At 50.9% G+C, this 18,472-nt stretch overlaps 1 protein-coding gene across 1 annotated transcript in view; it reads left to right on the top strand.

Moving 5' to 3' along the window:
* Window positions 1-18,472, top strand: part of INPP5D (inositol polyphosphate-5-phosphatase D) — a 141,493-nt gene that overhangs the window by 51,943 nt on the left and 71,078 nt on the right. Inside the window, exons 5-6 of the mRNA XM_070070037.1 lie at window positions 1,534-1,674; window positions 12,254-12,341. Coding sequence (XP_069926138.1) covers window positions 1,534-1,674; window positions 12,254-12,341 — 229 coding nt within the window. The remainder of the gene's footprint in view (window positions 1-1,533; window positions 1,675-12,253; window positions 12,342-18,472) is intronic.

Here is an 18,472-nt window from a genome sequence, read left to right as displayed (position 1 = left end):
ACAGAGAGAGAGGTCTTCCATCCGCTAGTTCACTCCCCAGATGGCTGCAACAGCTGGAGCTGCTCCAATCCGAAGCCAGGAGCCAGGAGCTTCCTCCAGGTCTCCCACGTGGATGCAGGAGCCCAAGCACTTGGGCCATCTTCTACTGCTTTCCCAGGCCATGGCAAAGAGGTGGATTGGAAGAGGAGTAGCCAGGACTAGAACCGGCACCCATATGGGATGCCAGTGCCGCAGACAGAGGATTAGCCTACTGCACCACAGCACCAGCCCCTGGGTGGAGCATTATTTCTGGGTGTGGCAGTGACCATGGGGGCGGCCTTGGCATGGCGCCCCTCTTTGTAGTGGAGGACAGGAGGTGCCATCATTCTAACGCTTCCATGTTTTCTCCCCTTTGGTTGGGGTTTCCCAGCCTGGTCTCACAGGAGCTCCCCTGGCTCCACAGCGAGCCTGGCACCCCCGTGGCTGGGTGATGCTGGCTTCCACTTTCCTGATGCACCTGGCGGCCCACAGCAGGGCCTCCAGCCGGGAAGACCAGGTTGAAGTTGCCAGGGCTGCTCTCCAACCAAAATCAACAGCTTTTCATTCCTTCATGGATTGCTTTGAAAAATCTGTGTGGCCTCTAATGCCGTGGATTCTTTGTCAAGGATGGAACAGGGATTTTGAAAGATTTTTTTTCCACGAAGGTCGTTAACATCTTGGAGTTTCAGGTTCCTCTCTTCTAAAACAGGGATAATAGTAACAACAACAACAGCTGCCTGTGAGATTGACCTGTGGATTTAAAGCTAAAGTATTTAGGGTAGGGTCTGGTGTACTATGCTCAGCGATATTTTCCATTATTATGGGAACAGAGATTCAAACGTTGCCCAGACAAAAAGGTGCTGGAGATGGAATGTAGAGGTTGATGCAACTGCAGGGGACAGCCCCCAGGGGACCCGACAGGGCTCTGCTTGTGCCTGGGCCACAGGGGTCATGGGGCAAGGGCAGCAGGTCCTACCTTCCAGCTCCATCCATTTTGGAAACTTAAGGGCTTGGCCCCAGTCAGGCAGGACTTAGTGGCTTACATCGTCCCCCAGTCCCAGCCCCGTCATGGACCACACAGACTTCCCCAAGGGCCCTGCTCCGCAGTGCGCTGCTGGGAGCCTGGGCCATGCATTTGGAGTCGGCAGGTGAGCCAGGCCTCTGGCCATCTCTACAAGCTCACCCTGCAGCCCTCAGAGCCTATCTGTGTGGCTGGACTTCCCCTGTACGCTTCTTAGTCCGTCGCCTCCTTGTGAAAGGACAGCCGCTTCCCAGCCCTCACACAGCATGGCTTCTTCCCAGCAGTGTGCACACACGCCGCCAGAGGCACCTGCTCTCTCCAGCCTGCCCTGCCGTCTGCCCTCTGCCCCTGCAGTAAGACCCAGGACACGGGTGTGCAGGTGCACACGTGCTCAGCCAGAGACTCCGAGAAGGAAGCCCTGTTCCTGGGGCCGCTGTGGCTGTTGGTGCTGGTGGCCAAGGGAAGCAGAACGAGCTTTGCCGTTTTCTTTCCAGGCTTCCAGAAGAACACCTGAAAGCCATCCAGGATTATCTGAGCACTCAGCTCCCGCTGGACTCGGAATTTGTGAAGACGGGCTCCGGAAGCCTTCCTCATCTCAAGAAGCTGACCACCCTGCTCTGCAGGGAGCTCTACGGGTAAGGGCTCCCCGTGGGGGTGGGGCGGGACGGGGATGCAGGGGCGGGGCCGGCCCCAAGCTGCAGAAGGCGCTCATTAGGGTGACCCTGAGCTCGGCGGGCTCCTCTGAGGCTTCAGGATAATTGGGCAGTGGGCAGAGTTTACAAACCTCTGTGGTCGTTGGAAGGTTTTGTGTCCATAGAATTCGAACGTGTGTATGTGTGTGTGTGTGTGTGTGTATGTTCTCCACTAATTTGACGCTGGCAGCCAGAGCTTTCTCCCTTGCTCAGGATCCAGACCTCAGCGACTTTCGCTGCCACACTTCCTTCTTGCTGTAGCTGGCACATTTGACAAGCACATCAGGGAACCAAGAGGGAACAAATTAAAGTCAGTCTATTTTCAGTGATGGCCCAAGATTTCCGGCATTTGTTTTAAAGTGAGCTGATATTAAATTTTTTTTATTTTTTCCAATACTGAATTTATGGAGCAACCAATTTGGCAACAATTCTGATCTCTTTTGGATTCTCTTCATTTTACAGTTTTAATTTAATTAACATTAAAATGATTTTCAAGCTTTATTACTGTATTGTTTATTTGAGAGAGAAAGAAAGCGTTCCCCAGGCTGAAGCTGGAACCCGGGAATTCAATCCAGGTCTCCCACAGGATGACAGGGACCCAATTACTAGAGTCATCGCTGCCACCTCCCAAGGTCCTTGTTGGCTGGGAGCTGGGATCGGGAGTCAGAGGCAGAGACAGAAACCCCATGCTCCCGCGTGGAAGGCAGGCCCAGCAACTGCCCTTCAAACTTAACTACAGTTCCATGGTCAAGGGCACAAAAGCAAGACTTGGGTTGCATTCTTGGCTCCTGGCTTCCACTTGGGGCCATTGTGGGAATTTGGGGGAACAACCAGCAGATAGGAGTTCTGCCTGTCTCTGCCCCAAATAATTATATATTAAAAGGCAAGACTGATGCTCCATCTGACTTAGCAGACAATATTTTAAATGCTTGATGGGTATAGATTCCCAGGCACCTCGAGGAAGTGACAAGGAACCAACACGATCCCATCACTAGTAAAAGGTCAACATTTTAATTGAACAAATAGCATTTCGGGCATTGTGGCACAGCAGGTTAAGCCACTGCATGCAATGCCCATATGGACACCGGTTCGAGTCCCAGGTGCCTGGGAAAGCAGTGGAGGATGGCCCAAGTCCCTGGGCCCTGAATGCACATGGGAGACTCAGAAATAGCTCATGGCTCCTGGCTTCAGATCCACCCAGCTCTCTCTAATTCTGCCTTTCAAATACATAGTAAATGTTTTTTTAAAGATTTATTTATTGGGGCCAGCGCTGTGGTGCAGCAGGTTAATGCCCTGGCCTGACCCGGCATCCCATGTAGACACCGGATTGAGACCCAGCTGCTCCACTTCTGATCCAGCTCTCTGCTATGGCCTGGGAAAGCAGTAGAGGATGGCCCAAGGCCTTGGGCCCCTGCACCCACGTGAGAGACCTGGAAGAAGCTCCTGGCTCCTGGCTTTGGATTGGTGCAGCTCCAGGCTTTGTTGCCAAGTGAGGAGTGAACCAGGGGATGGAAGACCTCTCTCTCTCTCTCTCTCTCTCTCTGCCTCTCCTCTCTCTGTGTAACTCTTTCAAATAAATAAATAAATAAATCTTTTTTAGAAGATTTTTTAAAAAACAGTAATACAGACAGGAGAGAGAGAGAGAGAGAGAGAAATCTTGCATCGCTGGTTCATTCCCCAAATGGCTGCAATGGTCATGCAGAAGCCAGGAGCCAGGAGCTTCTTCTGGGTCTCCCATGTGTGTACAGGGGCACAAGGACTTGGGCCATCTTCCACTGCTTTCCCAGGCACATTAGCAAAAAGCTGGATCGGAAGTGGAGCAGCCAGGATTTGAACCAGTGCCGAAATGGGATGCTGGCACCACAGAGAGAGGCTTAACTTTCTACCACAGTGCTGGCTCCAATTAAGAAAAAAAAAAAAAAAGACAGCATTTCATTCCTCAGCCTGTGCTGTATTGTTTTATTGTACTAAGCAGCTTCAAGATATTCTTATCAATCAATCTTCGCTTACAAAGAATCTTTCCACACCAGTAATCAAATTCAACTTCCTGTTTAACGGCTCTTAAAAGTGCAATGCGTACTTTTGGTAAAATTGACAAACAATGTCTCTGACAAACAGCCGTGGTCAAATGGGCCAGGCGGGCTGGCCTGCGAGGGGGTGACGGCAGCGCCTCCGGCCACCGGATTCCCGGGCAGGGGTTTTGCTCCGGTCCCGCTGTGGGAGTCGCCCCTGCGGGAAGCCCAGAGCCCCCGCTCAAGACGGCTGCGGACGGCTTTCATTTCTCCTTCCGGGGGAGCCGGTTCTGTGCCGCTTCCTTGTCGAGGAGGAAATACATTTTAAGCCCACGCCAGGCATCCCCGGGCTGGCTCCCGCACATCGGCAGCCTGCCCCCACCTCACCGGATGGGTCCTGAGGGGCCACCTCGTCCCCACGGTGACCGCAGCTGCCCGGCTGCCGGCTGGTCTGGCACGTGTGCTGGCAGACCCGGCTTCCTTCAGCTCTGGCTGTTGCAAGTCTCTGCCGACCGGACAGTTAACTGCGAGTCGCTCTTAGAGCCTCCTCAGTGTTCCAACCCCCCAGCGCTTCCCTGCGTTTTCCTGGGGAACGTGGTAGTCTCGCGGCAGGCTGGATGAAAGGCCAGAATTTTAGAAAACCTTAGATAGGAACAAAGCAGAGCCTGCCGCCCCGACCTGTGCAGGTGCCGTGCCACAGAGCTGTGAACCTGTAGCAATCCAGCTGCTTGGATTGGAGAAGTCTTCAGTTCATTCATTCATACACTTCATTCATTCATTCACTTAAAGGCCTTCCTCTCTCTTGACCTTTTTTTCTTTTTCTAAAGCTTTTATTTATTTATTTGAAAGAGCTACAGAGAGAAGGAGAGAGATCTTCCATCTGCTGGTTCACTCCTGGGGCTGAGCCAGGCCAGGGCCAGGAGCCAGGAGCTTCATCTGGGTCTCCCACGTGGGTGCAGGGTCCCAAGCACTTGGACCATCTTCTGCTGCTTTCCCAGGCCTTAGCAGGGAGCTGGATCAGAAGTGGAGCAACTGGAACTCAAACTAGTGCCCATATGGGATGGTGGAGTCACAGGTGGGGTGTTTACCCACTGTGCCACAATGCTGGCCCTCTTTTAAGACCTCTTGGGAGCTAACATCTCAGCAAGGAGCACAACTGTAGATTAAGAATATAAATAGGGACCGGTGTTGTGGCATAGCAGGTAAAACCTCTGCCTGCAGTGCCAGCATCCCATATGGGCGCTGGTTCAAGTCCCAGATACTCCACTTCTGATCCAGCTCTCTGCTATGGCCTCAGAGGACAGCAGAAGATGGCCCAAGTCCTTGGGACCCTACACCCACGTTGGAGTTCCAGAGGAGGCTCCTGGCTCCTGGCTCCTGGCTTTGGATTGGTGCAGCTCCAGCCATTGCAGCCAATTGGGAACTGAACCAGTGGATGGAAGACCTCTCTCTCTCTCTCTCTCTCTCTCTCTGCCTCTCTCTCTCTCTTTGCCTCTCCTTCTCTCTCTGTATAATTATGACTTTCAAGTAAAATACATAAATCTTTAAAAAAAGAATATAAATAAATAATTTTAGGAAGCAGCTGATGAAAATAAAGCGGAGTAACGTGAGGGAGAGACGTTGGGTGGAAGAGTATCAGGGTCCTCAGGGAATCAAGGAGATGACAGAGCTGGGACGTTGGTGACGAGTGGGAGCCAGCCACCCTGCCACCTGGCTGAGGATCTCCAAGTGCAAATGTCCAGGCAGGAAGCCAGGGTCGTGGGGACACGAGGAGTGAGGGATGGCATTCAGCAGGGAGCAGGCAGAGGCAGCATTGCCAGGTAGAACCACAGGCTGCCCAGTTCAGTGTGAATTTTAGATGAATGCAGACTGTTTTAACATCAGTTGTAGGGGGAGCTCTATCTGTATTTCTCTCACTTACTTCCTCTCAAATAAATAAATAAGAAGTATTTTTTAAAGATTTATTTTATTTATGTGAAAAACAGAGTTAAAGAGAGAGGTAGAGACAGAGAGAGGTCTTCCATCCACTGATTCACTCCCCAGATGGCCGCAAGGGCCAGAGCTGCGCCGATCGGAAGCCAGGAGGCAGGAGCCTCCTCCAGGTCTCCCATGTGGGCACAGGGGCCCGAAAAGTTGGACCATCTTCTACTGCTTTCCCAGGCCATAGCAGAGAGCTGGATCGGAAAAGGAGCAGCCGGGACTAGAACCAGCACCCATATGGGATGCCGGCGCTTCGGGCCAGGGCTTTAACCCCCAGCACCACAGCACCGGCCCCAATAAAAAATATTTTTAAAAAACCATAGTCTTTGGAGACAGGAAACAGAAAGTTAACTTATAGCAGGTAGAATGGGATCGTAAGCCGGCGCCGCGGCTCACTAGGCTAATCCTCCGCCTAGCGGCGCCGGCACACCGGGTTCTAGTCCCGGTCGGGGCGCCGGATTCTGTCCCGGTTGCCCCTCTTCCAGGCCAACCCTCTGCTGTGGCCAGGGAGTGCAGTGGAGGATGGCCCAGGTGCTTGGGCCCTGCACCCCATGGGAGACCAGGAAAAGCACCTGGCTCCTGGCTCCTGCCATCGGATCAGCGTGGTGCGCCGGCCGCAGTGCGCCGGCCGCGGCGGCCATTGGAGGGTGAACCAACGGCAAAGGAAGACCTTTCTCTCTGTCTCTCTCTCTCACTGTCCACTCTGCCTGTCAAAAAAAAAAAAAAAAAAAAAAGAATGGGATCGTGAAGAAGCAGGAAAAAAATGATGCAGAACTGATGATTAAGCATATAATATTTTAAAAAAATCCGATCTTATAAAAGAGCTGACTCCAAGTATTGAGAAGCCTCAGAAAGACCCAGTTAATATAACAATCAAAGAACAAGAAAACCTCTGTTTATTATGCTTCAAAACCACAAAGAAAAATTAATTCAGAAGGTAAATAATTAGGAACATCACCACAGCTTTATATTTTCAGCACTGAACATTCTTCAGACCCTTTGACAAAGCTATAAAAATTCTGAAACAGTATCTTCCAGAAAAGACCACTGACGTTAGATTAGGTCAACCCGGATGTCGTTCAGAATACAGGGAGTCTTTTTAGGAAGCTATGAAAAATGTTCTAATCGAGGTGGTGTTGTGGCACAGTGGGTTAAGCCGCTGCTTGGGACACCAGCGTTCATATCAGAGTGCCTGGGATCAAATCCTGCCTCCACTCCTGTCCAGCTTCTGGCGAATGCACGCCCTCAGGGGCGACAGATGACGGCTCAAGCACTCAGGTCCCTGACACCCGTGTGGCAGACCCGGATAGAGCGCCCGCTCCCGGCCTTGGCCTGGCCCAGCCCTGGCTGTTGCAGCCATTGGAGAATGAACCAATGGATGGAAGATCTCTCTCTCTCTCTCTCTCTCTCTCTCTGCCATTCAAATAAATAAAAATAAAAATTTTAAAAACATGCTCATCTAATGCTTCTGCTACAAAAGGAATCCAAGATTTTTTTTTTCTCCAGAAATTTATAGCACTGGTGATCTTAAAAATAAGAATCTAGGGGCCGGTGCTGTGGCTCACTTGGTTAATCCTCCACCTGCGGCGCCAGCATCCCATATGGGCACAGGTTCTAGTCCCAGCTGCTCCTCTTCCAGTCCAGCTCTCTTCTGTGGCCCGGGAGGACAGTGGAGGATGGCCCAAGTGCTTGGGCCCTGCACCTGCATGGGAAACCAGGAGAAGCACCTGGCTCCTGGCTTCAGATCAGCGCAGCGCCTGACATAGCAGCCATTTGGGGAGTGAACCAGTGGAAAGAAGACCTCTCTCTCTGTCTCTCTCTCTCTCACTGTAACTCTACCTGTTAAATAAATTTTAAAAAATATTAAAAAAAAAATAAGAATCCAGAAGCTCACTGAGCAGCAGGCTATGGAGGTGCTCACAGCAGGATATGTTCATTCTGCACCCCCAAGTGCAATGTGATGGAGACTGATGAAATTAGAAACTAGTCCCAGCTAGCCAGCTACCTGGACATTTAAAGTAACTTGCTTCCTAAATGACAAACGAATTAAGGAAGGAACTGACACAGGCTCGTAATAGCCCACATCTGTGGGGCCACAGACAAGAGTAATCAAACCACTGTCCATCAGAACTCTACAGGTGCAGGCAAACCAGAACTGAGAGGAAAAGGCGTAGCTTTAAATGCGCTGTTATTAATTCAGGGGTGGATCGATCAGATCTAGATGGCAAGTCCCGTGACACCATCGCACGTCCTGTCCTGACCGTGACGTCATCACACGTCGTGTGCTGATCGTGACGCTGTCACTCGTCCTGTCCCGAAGGTGACGCTGTCACTCGTCCTGTCCCGATGGTGATGCCGTCACTCGTCCTGTCCCGATCACCTGGATATTCCCAGCATCTGCAAAGTGCCTGCAGCTCTGACCCACTCAGTGTTCATGAATGAAACATGTGTAGGCTGCGTGCCAGGCACTGGGCCTGGGCTGAGCCAGGGCCCCGAGGAAGCTGTGCTGTGAGGGAGTGCGCACTGGCATCCAGACAGGAGAGCAGCGGAGGGCAGCAGTCACCGTGAAGAGAACTACACCAGGAAAAACAGTAAGGACAATTATTAAAACGTAGAAGGAAACAGAAGAATCAGCATTGGAGATTGCAGATCAATGAAGTAAATGGTGCACAATGACATGGCTACGATTCTACAAATGATAATTACATCGGGCAAATATTTTACAGGAAATATTTAACATAAACATCCCCACGAGTGATCCCCATTCAGTCATCATAACCTACAAATTATTCCCAAGTGACAATCAGCTATTTCACCCTGTACTAAAAATACGGTTCAATACAAACTCCTGACCCCAATACCCGTCTGAAACAAAACCAACTCCAGTTTTATGTATTAATATAGCTGTATGTTATTTTAGTAATATTCAGGCAAATAAAATTTGATGGCATGAAAAGTGTAGGCTTCATCAAGGAAACCACCCCAAAGACGAGCCCACAAAAAGAAAACTGTCATTTAGCAGTGGAGCAAAAGACAAACGGCGCAGTGCGCCGGCCGCAGCACGCCGGCTGCGGCGGCCATTGGAGGGTGAACCAACGGCAAAGGAAGACCTTTCTCTCTGTCTCTCTCTCTCACTGTCCACTCTGCCTGTCAAAATAAATAAATAAATAAAAATTAAAAAAAAGACAAAGGGATCATTGCACAGAACAAGCCCCTTTCTAATTTTAGAGAATTTTTTTTTTTTTGACAGGCAGAGTGGACAGTGAGAGAGAGAGACAGAGAGAAAGGTCTTCCTTTGCCGTTGGTTCACCCTCCAATGGCCGCCGCGGCCGGCGTGCTGCGGCCGGCGCACCGCGCTGATCCGATGGCAGGAGCCAGGTGCTTTTCCTGGTCTCCCATGGGGTGCAGGGCCCAAGCACTTGGGCCATCCTCCACTGCACTCCCGGGCCACAGCAGAGAGCTGGCCTGGAAGAGGGGCAACCGGGACAGAATCCGGCGCCCCGACCGGGACTAGAACCCGGTGTCCCGGCAACTAGAACCCGGTGTGTCGGCGCCGCAAGGCGGAGGGTTAGCCTAGTGAGCCGCGGCGCCGGCCGAGAATCATTTGTAAAAGAGGAGTAGAAGCTGCTTCCTGACTGTGACCTGCTCCAGTGCAGAACCAGTGACACCGGCGTAAAAGCAGTGACACCGGCCAGGGTACCACCGCCGTCAGCCCGGACGCTGCGCAAGCCAGGACGAAGGGCTGCTCTTTGTCACGCGCTTCCGTCACGCTGGATGAGACGGTTTTGCAGAAGCGAGGGAGAAAGAAAGACAAAAATAAAGGAAACGGCAAAGCAGCAGCACGTCCCTTCCAAGTCTCGCGTTCAAAGGTTCTCAGTGTGCGAGCTGCAAACCTGAGCGAGTCTTGGGGAAATTCGCTAACTCGCAGAGAGCAAGAGGGGAGGCCGCTCTCCCTCTGGTCCGCCCAGAAAGACCAGGTGGGGTCCCAGATGTGTCTGGGGCCATCTGGACCCGAGGACCACTGCTCTCCTCGCCTCAGCCTCCCCCAGGGTCCCGGCTCCGCCTTCGGGGACCCGTTCCTTGCGGCAGCGACCGGGGCTGGACAGGTTTCCCAGGAGGCGCTCCTGGACGAACCCTCTCTGTGCCACGAACCTGGTCCTTCCGACCTTAGCTGACACCGCCAGACGCGGCTGGGAGAGCTCCGATTTTCTGAGGTTTTCAAATGGTTGGAAAGACAGGGACAGCGGCCGCGTTCTTGGGAAATCCTGGAGATACAACTCATGCGTCTGCGTCTGTGTTTTCTGGGTAAATCCTGAAAAAGGAGAGTGTCGAGGGATGTCGATCGGATGTGAAACCTCTTCTGAGCTTAGCTTTCGGAAGCAGGCCTAGCCCGGGCTCTCCTGGAGTGATCGTGTCAGAGCACGGACAAGGCAGCTCTGCCGGGGCTGGGGACCCGGGACACCCCTGCCCTGCTGAGCGCCGCCCCACTCCATCGCTGGCCGCACCTCCCACCCTGTCCTCCTGTCCCCATTTCAAGCCAGAAAGCTAAGACAGCGTGGGGCAGTGAAATGGAAATCCACACGCCGGGGGGGCCTGGAATTTTAGAGGAGTGAATCGGAACCTGGAGACAGAACCTGCCACCTTCAGGAAGGGCCTAGCCCAAGAGAACTCTGGGAAGAGGACATGTTGAGTGAAATTGAGCAGCAGTACGGATAAATGTGAGCTACGCGCTAAAAAACCCCTCACACACGAAAAAACGCACATTTAAAAAGCACATGACAGGGGCTGGCGATGGGCAGGCTGGGTTAAGCCACTGCCTGGGGCACTGGTTGGACTCCTGGCTGCTCCACTTCCAGTCCAGCTCCCTGCTAATGCACCTGGGAAAGCAGCAGGAGACGGCCCTAGTGTTTGGGCCCCTGCACCCACATGGGAGACCCGGATGAAGCTCCTGGCTTCAGCCTGGCGTAGCCCTGGGCATTTCAGCCACTTGGGGAGTGAACAGCGGATGGAAGATTTCTCTGCCTTTGCCTCTCCCTCACTGTAACTCTGCCTTTCAAATAAACAAATAAATCTTTTTAAAAAAATAATTTAAAAATTTTAGATAAGGAATTAAACATATGTAACAACAAATCCCTCACATGAAACATATTGTTAAAAGCTAGAAAAAAATTTAAAATGAGCCACTAATTGCTCCCTAGTAAATACGGATGATAAATTTTTAATAAATGCAAGCAAAAAAATGCCGAGGAAGTATGAAAAATAGAGTCATAAAAAATAAAGTAATAATTTAAAATTGTTAATTGTTTTTTAATGAAATCCAGCCCACCCGTGACAATAACATAAGAGAAAAAATAACCTAGATTAAATAAAAGACAAAGCCGTATATAAAAGTTCTCACACAATTACCATAGAAAGTTGGCAAAGCTAATAAACAGTTTATGCAAGGAGAAATACAGTGGAAATCAACAGTAGGAAAATATCTCATGCCACTAGGGATTAAGGATATGCAAATTAATTCATTAATATTGAAGTGTGGTATTATGCCCATTAATAAAGAGAAAAAGGAAGACGTCGCAGAATGCGGAGGAGCTCCGGCGTGAGCAGGTGCGAGCTGAGCCCGACGCTGGCGCCGGTGCCGTCGCGGCAGTCTGGCAATGCTGACCCAGAGCCACAGTCGCTAATTATCCTGATGCTGTCATTGAAACGCAGACGAGCAAAGCTGTTCCCGCAGCCTTTATTTATAACAGCAAAGATCTCAAAGTAACCCAAACATCTAGCAGTCGGTTTGGGTACATTTGCTTGATAGATTATTTTGGAACCATTAGAATGTTAAACATGTAAAAACACGAACAGTTTTTGATGACATAATAAGTGAGAAATGGAACTCAAATGATCGGCCCATCACGCTTAAAATGACAGAACACAGCGAGAAGGGACCAGAAACCTGATAAATCCCTCGTATTAGAGTCACCAATGAGTTTGATCCTGGAGAAGTCCCTGGGGGCTGCCCTCTGCCCCTCTGCTGCTGAGTGGAGATTTGGATCACAAATGGGTGGGGGGTCCAGGTGTATGTGGGGGGGGACAGGGAGAGGGAGAGGGGAGTCTGTCTTTTTTTGGGGGGATTCTTTTAGGTTTTTTTTCCTTTTTTGTTTTTATTCCCCCCCCCCTTTTTTTTTTGAGCGAGAGGTTCTTAGGAACACAAAGGCTGGGAACACTGTTACATGACTAATGACTCTAAAGTGCGTTTGTGATCCCAGATCCAAGTTTTGCGCACGCTGCAGACGAGGGTGGCCCCGACCCGGCGAGATCAGCTCCACACTGCACAGGGCTGTGTGGGACAGGACAGGATGGGGTCGAGGGTGGGCGCCAGCACCAGCAGTCCTCGGTCTTTGCCCGGGCTTGTCCGGGAGGGATTTTCTGCTTTCCCAGACGGGGTGTCACCCTGTCTCCAGCCTGAACCCCCGCAGCCTGGGAAGCCTCGTCCCGGTCCTCACTAATCCCTGCACTTCTCTCTTCTCTTGCACCCCCAGAGAAGTCGTGCGGACCCTCCCGTCCCTGGAGTCTCTGCAGAGACTGTTTGACCAGCAGCTGTCCCCCGGCCTCCGTCCCCGTCCTCAGGTAAGGGCCTTGGCGTTGGAAAGGTGACATGGGTAAGCCAGGGAGGCAGGGGTTTGAGTGCGCCGTGGCCTGCGGGCTCAGAGCCCCAGCACCCTGCTCTCTCCTGGAAGGCAGCTTTTGATGGGAGGAATTAGGATCCCAAATGATGCACTCAGCAAACTTCCCATCCGGCGCTCCCTCGTTTCTCATCAGAAACAGAGAAACGTGAGGTGCCTGAATTCCTGACCCCCGGAAGAGCAAGGCGGGGATACCCCCTCCCACACACCTGCTGACAATGTGGCAGGGCCTGAAGTCAAGCTTCCATTAAGTAAGGGTCTGTGTGATAAATGTCATCAGCAGCAATTGTTTTTAAAAAAGGAAAAGCGGTATCTCTCGTGTAAAAACGTGTAACAAATATTTGAGGCAGAGGATTAATGTGGTTTTTGAAATGCCAACAGATAAGTGGAAAAACAATGCAGGTTTTCAAATGCTTTTTATGAACAAGGACGTTCGCTGAAGAGGGGTGGAGGAAAACCAAACAGGAGGAGAGGTCTGGCCTCTCCACAGTGTCCAGGAAATGACCTTCTGAACAGGGCTGTCTCTTCTTGCCTACCAGAGGCAACAGCTATGGCTGGTTTGTCAGGGCTCTGCTGGGCTGTGGGGTACAGGGCTGTCCTGCTCACTGTTGGGACTGTGAGCATCCTACAAGAGAGGTTGTCTCCGGGCTGCACACGCACAAAGAGGTGATGGCAAAGATATTCATTGTAGCTGTGTCTCTAAAGCTGACAGGGTTGGAATCACAAAAGTAGAGAGAGACAAAGTAGAATCCCTGGGCAGGTGCAGGCCTTCTGTGTAGACCACGTCCCACAGGCGGGTACCTGACCATGGGTTTGGGTCCTGCTCCCAACCCAGCTCCCTGCTAAGGCAGACCCTGGGAGGCAGCAGGGGATGGCTCAAGGGTTTGGGTGGGGTCCCTGGCTGGAGTCCTTGGCCCCTGACTTTGGCCTGGTCCAGCCCTGACTGGTGCAGGCGTCTAGGGAGTGAACCAGCGGATCGGAGATCGATCTCTGTGGCTCTCTCTGCCTTTCAAATGAGACAAAATGTGAAAATAAGTGAAGTAGGGTGCAGGACTCTATGCTAAGCTGTAGGCATTGCCATGGAAGGATCTCCAATGTGGATGGGGCGAAAAGCAAATGGCAGAACGGGATGTGGCCAGTGAGGCGAGTCTGCGTGTGGAAGCCAGGGTAGAGGGCTTGAACCCAGAGGCTCGCCCTGCTCCCCTGGGGAGCGGAGGGGGCTGGGAGGAGAGCAGCTGGACTCGCAGTTTGCCTGCACTGTCTGAGCTGTAGGGGAGGTGAGACGTCCCCCCACTCTCTGGGTTTTGCTGATTTGAGTGTCTAGCAGATTAGCAGGAGAACAGGCAGACCAGAGGATCGCCTGCCTATGCATGGGAGCCTCACAAAATAGAGAAAATCCCGGACTATGGAAGTTTTCACGCCACCCTGAGGCTTTAGGAGGGAGAAGGGCAGGCGGAGTTGGAGATGGGGTGGGGGGCTGGGCAGCCGTACCAATGATGGGGGGGAGGTGCAGGTGGACAGTGCAGAGCCAGTCTCTCAGGCAGCAGCCCTCCCAAGGACACACTGTGCCGGCTCAGCCTGGCACTCACGCTGCTGGGCTGGGGCCGGGCGGATCTGACCCTTCCTAGACCCATGTGACGAGTAAGCTGCAGCCTGCACCTGCTGTTCCCTTGACCAGTGTAGAGGGGCAGATTTGTGTTGTAAAAGGACAGCTCTCCAGAGCCGTACCTCTGAACAGCCAGCCCGTCCCTGGCATTTCTCCCCAAGACAGTGACAGCGAGACATCTGCAAAAGAGGTCTTCATCTCATTGTACTTGGCCTGATCTTTTACGGAAGTGCAGAGAGAGTAGTGATCGACTATCCAGGCCTTTTAAAAATGTGCTTGGCAGGGCCCGCGTTCTGACATCAGCATCCCATATGGCCGCTGGTTCCAGTCCCCGTTGCTCCACTTCCGATCCAACTCCCTGATAATGTGCTTGGAAAAGATGGCCTGGGGTGCTTGGGCCCCTGAACCCACATGGGAGTCCCGGACGAAGTTCTTGGCTCCTATGTGTTTTAAAAGATACGTACATAAAAAACAAAATGTGTCTGGACCTTTTTCCTGAGGAATCCCTGATCCAATTTTAAAAGCCACTCGAGGTTAAGGAGGCAAACGCAGGACGACTTGCCTTGAAACTCCACCTGTAGCACCTGGATAAACCCTGTCTTCTTGAGACTCCAACATCCTGAGGGTCCTGGGCTTGTCAGGAAGAGACCTCCCTTACTCACCATAAGACTAGGAGCCCTGTAGGGAACCACATATGCAAGATACTAGCCAGGCCTGCGCTGCAGCTCACTAGGCTAATCCTCCACCTGCGGCACCAGCACCCCGGGTTCTAGTCCCGGTTGGGGCACCGGATTCTGCCCGGTTGCTCCTCTTCCAGTCTAGCTCTCTGCTGTGGCCCGGGAAGGCAGTGGAGGATGGCCCAGGTGCTTGGGCCCTGTACCCGCATGGGAGACCAGGAGGAAGCACCTGGCTCCTGGCTTCAGATCGGCGCAGTGCACCAGCCGTAGCGACCCTTTGGGGGGTGAACCAATGGTAGGAAGACCTTTCTCTCTGTCTCTCTCTCTCTCACTGTCTAACTCTGCCTGTCAAAAAAAAAAAAAAAAAAAAAGTCTGTATAAATTTAACTCAAGGAAGGTTATGTACCTTTTTTTAAAAATGTCAATGCTTCTCATATAATTAAACACAACAAAGAAGCCTAATTAGTTTAATTTTTTTTACATAGGCCTTTGGAGTGTTCCAGGGCTCTCTGGAAAATATCACTTAAAAGAGAAGACCAAATTCTGGTCTTGTATCGGTACACTGTTTAGATTAAGGTTCATTTTTAAAACCCTTATAATAAACTTTAGTTTATTATATAAAGTTTATATAAAATAAACTTTAGTCGGCTTAGCCACACAAAGTTCTCTCTCTCTTCATCTTCCCAACTTTTTATATCATGTTTTATCATTTATTAGGTCTTTCTTCATTCATTTTGAAACAATCTTTAAATAACCTTTAACTGGACAAAATTGCTCTTCTCTATAACAACACCAGCGAAGCCACATACTTATAACCTCTTACTCTCCTTGTATACTTTGCATATGGACTTGTTCTCCTTATTTCTTGCAGTTTTAATTATATACATTACTTACAATTTTAATTCCTGCCAATTTGAGCCATCATTCTGTAGACAAACCCAGTTTCATAACCACTAGGCATACTTCTCAAAATACGGTATTGCATGTTTACTGTTAGATCCACCACCATCCTTTGTAAGCAGCAGCCCAATGTAGGTTAACTTGAACCGTAAGTTCAGCAATTAATGTTTCAGTGTCTTATCTTTGTAAATCAGTAAATCTCTATCTTTAACTTAGCAAGAATCTGAGAATATCGTTACCAAAGAGGCTTGGGAAACCTTCTTAGTGAAACAGAATAGTTTAAAAGTTCACCTATAGGCCGGCGCCGCGGCTCACTAGGCTAATCCTACGCATGCGGCGCCGGCACTCTGGGTTCTAGTCCCGGTCGGGGCGCCGGATTCTGTCCCGGTTGCCCCTCTTCCAGGCCAGCTCTCTGCTGTGGCCCGGGAGTGCAGTGGAGGATGGCCCAAGTGCTTGGGCCCTGCACCCCATGGGAGACCAGGAGAAGCACCTGGCTCCTGCCTTTGGATCAGCGTGCTGCGCCGGCCACGGCGGCCATTGGAGGGTGAACCAATGGCAAAGGAAGACCTTTCTCTCTGTCTCTCTCTCTCTCACTGTCCACTCTACCTGTCAAAAAAAAAAAAAAAAAAAAACACACACAAAAACTAATGTTAGCGACCAGCTTTGACCCTGTGAGCAGATCATCTCCACTCGTCCATTTGCAGAAACACAAATTGGATCCCACTGTCCTTTTCTAAACTGCTGAGTTTTACATACAGTGTCTGTCCCACAGTTAACATTGTTTCCACGGAAGCCGTAAGGCACTTGTGTCTGCATGTTTGTGAGGGCGTATATGGGTGCACGTGTGCACATGTGATAGATCTCTTCTATTCAAATCAGCTAGAATTAAGTGGCCACTCATCCATGAAATGAACACTCAAAGCTGCTAGAAATACAGGAACTTACTCAAATGCTTTTCAAATTCACATGATCTTAGTCATACTCGGTATATTATTGGTTTACTTAAAACAGGCACGTCTTTCCATCTCCACTCTAGATCCCAGCTCCCTGCTAATGCACACCCCGGGAGGCAGCAGTGGTGGCTTAAGTACTTGGGTCGTTGCCACCCACAAGGGAGCCCAGGCCAGCTCCCGCCTTTGGCCTGGCCTCGGCCCAGCAGGTGCAGGCTTTGGGCAGTGAATCAGCAGATGGGAGCTCCTTCTCTCTCTCTCTGTCTCACTGTGTGTGTGTGTGTCTTTGCCTCTCACATAAATAAATAAACAAAAATTAAAACAAGATATCTGTCAGGATTAAATATAATGTAAATCATACAAATATAAGTTTGATCCAAAAGCAAATGTGCAGAGTAGCATCTATTACTTCTTGCATATCAAGCACAGCAGGAAAATGAAAACTCACACATTGAAGTTCGGAGGTTCGGCTTTGGGGTAAACTGTGTACACAGACTGTACAAATGGTGAGAGGAAAATCAACTGGAGATGACAGCTAGCTTTGTCTACTATCTCATGAAATTTTCCAGGCATAATTGTTAAAAGCAAATGAATTACATATATGTAAGTGGAATAAAAGATTATAGGTGAACTTTTTTTTTTTTTTGGACAGGCAGAGTGGACAGTGAGAGAGAGCGACAGAGAGAAAGGTCTTCCTTTGCCATTGGTTCACCCTCCAATGGCTGCCGCGGCCGGCGTGTTGTTGCGGCCGGCGCACTGCGCTGATCCGATGGCAGGAGCCAGGTGCTTCTCCTGGTCTCAGAGTTACACAGAGAAAGAGATGCACTCACGGGGCAGGGGGGTGGTCTTCCATCCGCTGGTTCACTCCCCAGTTGGCTGCAACAGCCAGAGCTGCACTGATCCAAAGCCAAGAGCCAGGAGCTTCCTCCGGGTCTCCCATGCAGGTGGCAGGGGCCCAAGGACTTGGGCCATCTTCTGCTGCTTTCCCAGGCCACAGCAGAGAGCTGGATCGGAAGTGGAGCAGCCAGGACTCAAACTGGCACCCATATGGGATGCTGGCACTGCAGGCGTCAGCTTTACCTGCTACACCACAGCGCCCGCCCCCTTTGCTTTAATTTGGTCCTCCATGGGCAATAACAACACAGTTACTGGGTTAAGAACTCCACCCTCCAATTTTTTTCTTTTTCTTAACAATTATTTTTTGTTTTGTTGATTATGTATTGCAATGAATGTAGGAGTACAAATACCTTTTGCAAATTTTTAAAAATTTTTATTTATTTGAAAGGCAGAGAAAGACAGAGATCTCCCATCCTGTAGCTACTCCCCAGATGTCTGCAACAGCTGGGGCTGGGCCAGGCTAAAGCTGGGAAACTGGAACTTGGTCCGGGTCTCCTACATGGGTGGCAGGGAGCCAGCTCCTTGAGACGTGTGCATTAGCAGGAAGCTGGAATCAGAAGCAGGGGCAGGACCTGAACCCAGCACTCCACTACGGGATGCAGGTGTCCCAAATAGCATCTTGACAGTGATGCCAAAAGCCCACCCCTTCTTTTTAAATACAGCCAGTTTCTCTACTTTAAAAGTGAGACAAACCAATCAGCCTTTTCCATGGAAGACACAGTGCATAGCACGGTGTTTTCAGCGTGGGAACTGAAGACACAGGCTTCGTGATCCCTCTCCAAGAGACCTTTATTGGCACAGGTGGAGAAGGGGCGTGGCTGTGGGTATGAGCTGGGTCCAGTTCCCCATGGACGCATGGGGTGCTGTGAGGGTGCCTGCAGTCACACACCCACAATCTGTCACACTGAGCAGACTCTGCTGGGGCTGGACCACCAAGCAGGAAACAGAGGCTGAGATGACGGAAGTCCTCGCTGGATGACGCTTCTTGACAAATTCCCCTGAGAGCTGGGCACAGCTCTGTTGTCGCCAGCCCTCTGAGGAGCTG

Source organism: Oryctolagus cuniculus, chromosome 3, assembly GCF_964237555.1.
Source record: "Oryctolagus cuniculus chromosome 3, mOryCun1.1, whole genome shotgun sequence".
Classification (NCBI taxonomy): domain Eukaryota; kingdom Metazoa; phylum Chordata; class Mammalia; order Lagomorpha; family Leporidae; genus Oryctolagus; species Oryctolagus cuniculus.
The sequence above is the reverse complement of the archived record's forward strand: the minus strand, read 5'-3'. Positions and strand labels throughout refer to the sequence as shown.